The sequence below is a fragment of the Megalobrama amblycephala genome, linkage group LG2 (genome assembly GCF_018812025.1).
Source record: "Megalobrama amblycephala isolate DHTTF-2021 linkage group LG2, ASM1881202v1, whole genome shotgun sequence".
NCBI classification, from domain to species: domain Eukaryota; kingdom Metazoa; phylum Chordata; class Actinopteri; order Cypriniformes; family Xenocyprididae; genus Megalobrama; species Megalobrama amblycephala.
This window is the reverse complement of record NC_063045.1, coordinates 10,700,876-10,706,948: the sequence shown is the minus strand read 5'-3', so window position 1 is coordinate 10,706,948 and position 6,073 is coordinate 10,700,876. Positions and strand designations below refer to the sequence as shown.

General features: G+C 36.4%; 1 protein-coding gene across 2 annotated transcripts; it reads right to left on the bottom strand.

Annotated features, from left to right (window-relative positions):
• Positions 1-819: 819 nt before the first annotated feature.
• LOC125262826 lies at positions 820-5,244 on the bottom strand. Of its 2 annotated transcripts, XM_048181689.1 has the most exons (4): positions 5,149-5,244; positions 3,816-4,124; positions 3,347-3,388; positions 823-1,454 (listed from the first exon to the last, which is right to left on the bottom strand). In XM_048181689.1, exons 1-4 carry the CDS (start codon positions 5,195-5,197, stop codon positions 1,237-1,239), a joined length of 618 nt encoding a protein of 205 aa, XP_048037646.1. In that variant the 5' UTR covers positions 5,198-5,244; the 3' UTR covers positions 823-1,236. The 2 variants fall into 2 exon arrangements, with proteins under 2 accessions (XP_048037647.1, XP_048037646.1); XM_048181690.1 differs by lacking the exon at positions 3,347-3,388 and having other exon boundaries at positions 820-1,454.
• Positions 5,245-6,073: the final 829 nt, after the last annotated feature.

Genomic DNA, 6,073 nt, shown 5'->3' with positions numbered 1-6,073 from the left:
ACGTGACAGCAGTGGTTCAACCATAATTTTGTGAAGTGATGAGAATGCTTTTTGTGTGCAAAAACAAAACAAAAACAACAACTTTATTCTGCACCAGCATCACATCACACATATGTGTCATGCTGCTCATGTGAACAGCTTTGGCCAATACCAAGCTGACATTCAGACGTAAACACATAAGTCTTCACTGTGCTTACTGCGGCAAGGATAATGACAGAGAAGAGAAAAGATTGTTGAATAAAGTCATTATTTTTCAAAGCAAAACTATGCCAAAGAAGTGCTCCGTCTCGGTGCTCTTTGGATGCAAGGGATAATTCAACTTGTAAATTTATGGATAATCCAAGGCACTCGAATAATGTAAAAACTATTTTAAAAAGCCTTTATTTCATCTTGGCTAAATCTTAAAAACAGGTGACACTTACAGGCTGCACACGTACACGTACAGGCTGGTATTGCCTTCTTCAGGGTGTTTTATGCCATACAATTATTACAATAACATAATAATGATTTATATAATTATTCCTATGACAGTAGGCGCAAATGCCCTGCAAAATAAATGAAAATAAATATTTCATAAGTATATTTTACTTACTACTTTAGTCTTGCAAGTAACTTGCAAGAGATTAACCCTTTTATTATGAGCTTTTATTTTGGAGAAAACTAACATCAGATCACCAGATTTAGTTTGACAAAATACAATTGGCTCATTTCAAACGAGCCTAGTGTTTCCATATTCAGTCAAAAGGGGGAGCCAAAACAACGTCTACTAGTTGGACTCTTTCACAAACAGTTTGTCCAGCCATCAGATCAAACCACAGCTGTACAGATGTAAATAACTGAGAGCACAGCAGGTTTCACTTCACCTCACAAACTGCAAGTGTATCACGTGCATTCAGTGAATTACATATCCACTCAACTGCTATTTGAATATTGTCTTGTGACATTATAAATGTGGACAGAAGAACAAAGAAAAACACAAGCTCTACACCCTGTTGTAAAACCAAATCTTTATTAAAAGTTACAAAATAAAAATGCAGATCATTCGCCTATGTGAGTCATTTCAAGGATGCAACAAAATTGAGAGCCTATAAGATCATTCTGTGCCATCATTTGTTGCTAATTATTGTTTTGTTTGGGGCAGTTGTGTTTACAGTCATGTATTTAATTTTATAGATTGATCAAATCATATTCTGTGCATATTATTAATATAGAGAATTGATATGTTTAGCTTTATATCTAGACAAATCTGGAACTCATCCTTCTGCTCATTTCAGACTGTTGATCTGATTGTTCTCCATGGGTCTGATTGTAATGTCTAGTCTCTTCCATCCTGTTCAGCTCAATTCTTGTAGATCTGATGTCATAAACCAGCACAGCAACAGTAGCCACACCCACCAGAGCAGAGACGACCAATCGGATTACAGCCTCAGTAAAACTACAACTGTGGATGTGATCTAAAAAAAGAGACCTCTGAATTAGAATTGTGTGTTTGTTTCTTTATCAAATAGACTTATAGGTGCCAAATTCATTGTTTTTTAGGAGCTCAATCATCTGTCGGGAAGGCAGTGAATCCACAAGCTGTACTGTGTGCCTGTTTGAGTGTTTGCATACCCAGCTAACAGAGTTTCATTATAAGAATGTTCTCTAAATATTCAGTGTTGATTCTGGGAACATAAAAAAAAAAAAAAAAAACGTCCAGTCCTTGAGGTTTTTATAAGGTATGATCTTCCTCAAACGTTCTTTCAACTTAATTTTGAAAATTCAACATTCCATGAACGTTTATTTGTAACATTCCAAGAACATAAAAATGTCCAGTTTCCTTAATGTTAGTGGAATGTTATTTAAAGGTTAGTATGTTATTCCTGAAACATTCTTTCAGTCATTCAAACACCTGCTGTGAACAAACACTGAAAGAAAGAGAAATAAGAACACAAACTACAACTTTCTTCAGCCACAGCCTTAGATGAACTGAAGATAAAAGACATTAAATCTCTGATTAAACAACTCCACAAACAGCATTAGCAGCTTCACTTATTACTAACCAGACTGACTTTATTTCTGTCACACGTCTACAGAAGATCTTATTGAGAATTAACAGAGGTTAAGATTTAATAAAAAAAAAAAAAAAAAAAAAAAAAAAAAAAAAATGTTGATGTCTTATTGAAAATGTTTTGTTTGAGGTCACCATCATGGAGATCAGTGATTTATAAACATTAGCTTTAGTAACAGGACAGGACCGCTGAGCTCTTGGCCCTTGATTTTTGTTGAATTGCTTCTTTGTCAGCAATTACAGGTGTTTTCAGAAAACATTTCTGCACAGGCAGCCAAGTGATAAAGCAGATAAGTGAAATGAACCACATGTCCATTTTAAACTACAGAAAGGTAGTTATTTAAGCCACTTTAATACTATCATTTGCCTGTTATTAAAACATGTTGACTAAAAGTTATTTTTTGGGGGGGGCTGCTTTATCAATTCAGAAATGTTTTTTAACCAGACTGAAAACAGCTGCAATTGCTGAAAATGTTTTGTTTGAGAAGCTACTCTCTTGGCCCTTGAACAAAAGTCAAGGGTCAGGAACTCAACTAAAGCAAACACTGATCTGAAAAAGAAGCCATGATCAACAAAAGCAAACACTACAAACGAAACATTTTCAATAAGACATCAACATCTAATCCTCTGTTAATTCTCAATAAGATCTTCTGTAGACGTGTGACAGAAATAAAGTCAGTCTGGTTAGTAATAAGTGAAGCTGGTAAAGCTGTTTGTGGAGTTGTTTAATCAGATCTTCAGAGATTTAATGTCTTTTATCTTCAGTTCATCTAAGGCTGTGGCTGAAGAAAGTTGTAGTTTGTGTTCTTATTCCTCTTTCTTTCTTTTGAATGATTGAAAGAATGTTTGAGGAACATCACACTAACCTTTAAATAACATTCTACTAACATTAAGGAAACTGGACAATTTCATGTTCTTGGAATGCTACAAATAAACGTTCCTAGAATGCTGAATTTTAAATCAAAATCAGAACGTTTGAAGAACATTATACCTTATAAAAACTTCAAAGAAAACTGGATGTTTTAATGTTCCCAGAACCAACACTGAATATTTAGAGAATGTTATAACAAAATTCTGTTAGCTGGCTACACACTTTCCTTGCTTAGCCAAATAATATTAACAAGGATTGTTTGTGTAATACATGTAATTCTAGACTCTTTAGCCCCATCCTTCTTCTCAGCTCTCCTAGCAACTGTGTTATTATGTGAATCTTTCTCTATGATGTTTTTGCCTTGAGAATTAATGTTTTCTAAAGCAGCATTGGTCACCACCCACACACTTGAATCTCAGACTCACGCTTCACTTCTCTGTCGGTCGCCTGTGGTCTATTCTCTATTCCTGTAAACATAAAAAAACAAAACAAGCAAATGCACCCTAACCCCATATCCATAAACATCCAGCACTGATCAAATGTAAACCTTGAATGCAGTTCTAAGTCGCTTTGGATAAAAGCATCTACCAAATGCATAAATGTAATTTCAATGTAAATGTTACAGTTTTAATTGGTTTATGTGGTCGATTAAAGCACACACACCAGCAGTAACATAAATTAACACCTATGAACTAACAGCAACGAAGTGTCGGCCCAGATCCAGCCCACATCTGGTCCGCGTGTAATCCACATGTACCAGATCTGGGCTGTGTTTGAACACAACTGTCTTATTGATTTTACTTCAATCAGGCAACTATGAGCTAACAGTGGATTTCAGTGGAGAAAAAAAAAGGCTTTTAAAGGGGACCTATCAAGCTGTAGTTCTCTACTCACCATAGACTTTAACATTGAAACTCATGTAGCTGGTCTCTTTGCTGATAACTGTTACTCTATAAAGTCCAGAGTCTGTGGTTCTGGTGTTTGTGATGGTCAGAGATCCGGTCTGATCCAGCATCAGTCTGTCTTTGAATCTCTCATCTTCATACATTGAGTTGCTTTGCGTGAGTCTGTTGATTTCAGCTATTCGAGTGCTTCCGAACATCCACTGTATCAACATATATTTCTGTACTTCAGTAACATCAGTGTTTAGAGTGACAGAATCTCCCTCCATCACTGATATTGTCTTCATTTCATCAGTCACATCTACAGAATATACAGATGTTTTGTCACACACTAAAGCAGAAAGTATACTTTGTTTTTTTACGCACAGTGAAATGAACAACCTTGCAAAGTACTTCACTTGTATACTTTATTCTGGCTCCTCAGTGGACATCTTTCAATGTCGAAAAGACATCTTCTGAACATAACTTTGCTTAGTGTGGAGGTAAGGTTAGGCACTCACTTTCATGTACAAACAGAAGTGAAACATAAAACACTCATCTGTGGGTTATTGTTGGGCTAATTTTAACATTCCTGATTGGTCACTGCATTTATGAGCTAAATGGGCTTGTCTGTGATTGGTTACGGTCTGTCAGTCTGATTCGCTCATGCTGAATTACTAACCAAAACCGTCAGTGAAAACTTTAATGAATTATACACAGAAAATGAAAAGACAATCCTCGTACAGGCTATGGGGCAAACATTAGATATTAGATCAGTATCTATGTCCCCATGTCAAAGGCTCCTGGGCTTTGGCCCCAATCCATGATACATAATATAATAAATATCTTATTACACCACGTCTATGCCACTGTTGATTATAAGGACTGCATTTGCCGGAGTGAGTCAGCTTGCACTGAACAAAACTGAAAGAAGAGCTGCAGCAAAGAGAAGTGAAACATAAAACACTCACCTCTGGATCAGACTGCTCTAACTTTATTCATTTGACAAGTTTTAGTTACTGATTGGATCATGTAGTTATTTAAATTTCATACTGAGAAAATACAATGTTATACACATCATTAAGCTGCATGATAAAAAAGTAGAATATTATAACATTTATTTTAAGTACTTTTGAAGTTGTGAAATTAATTTTCAGTGTTTTAAAACAAAATAATACATGTTGTTATGGTACATTTCTATTAGATTTTATATTAAAGTGATTGTCTGAGAAACTTTTTTATGGGAATAATCTTATGCTAATGTTATGCGCAAATCCTGATCATAAACAGAAGCTTATTATTAAAACGGTAAGAAGAGAAGTCATAAAAACACATTTATAACTTACCAACCAGATGCCACAAACACAAAGAGAAGAAAACAAAAGCATGAACCATATTCCCTGGTTGTTTGCCCACCACTCTAATAACCTGACATGTCTGAATATGACCTGAACACAAACGCAGTCCCCAGAAGGTTGGGTTGTTAGAAGGCGTTCCCACTGCTGGCTGCCTATAGTAACGTTTGTGACATTAGCTGTCATACCATGTTGTTGACATATAAAATGTTTTCTTATCACTACCACTTACTACATTTTGGAGGGGGAATAAATAAATAGAATAAGTCCATAAAATGCTAAATATCAAACCTGAACTATAGGAACAATGTGTGCTCTTTGTCATTGAGGGTGTCAATATGTGACAGTAGCTGTGTTCTGGTGTTGTGCCAAATAATTACCCCCCTCGTTTAAGTCACTACCTGATTGCCTAATCCTAATGCCACTCCCAATCCTAAACCAATACTAGGGGGTAATATTTGGCGGGGGTCAGAATTTGGCACAACAACGGACTGAGCAGATGAAATCTGTTAAAGTTCACTTCACTTGACACAATGTGTTTAAATCTTAAAAACAGGTGACACGTATAGACTGCACAGCTACACGCTGTGGCTGGTATTGCCTTCTTCAGGGTGTTTTAGAATGCCAAAAAATTATTACCTTATGTAGCATATGCACACGTATCAGGATAATCAATAAACTTTGGAATGTTCAGAACGCTTTTAGCATGCTGGACTGGGTTGTAAAACCATCCCGGCTCTGAACAGCCTGCCAAAGATGAGCCCACTTGACACTTTTGTGGACCTGCGAGGGTAAACAGAAAGTGCAACTTCCTCACTTCGGTGACTTCAAAAGGAGCACCCCCCAGAGACTGACCAGATCCACATTCCAACACCCCACACACACAGGGACACACAAAAACACACACACAGACACA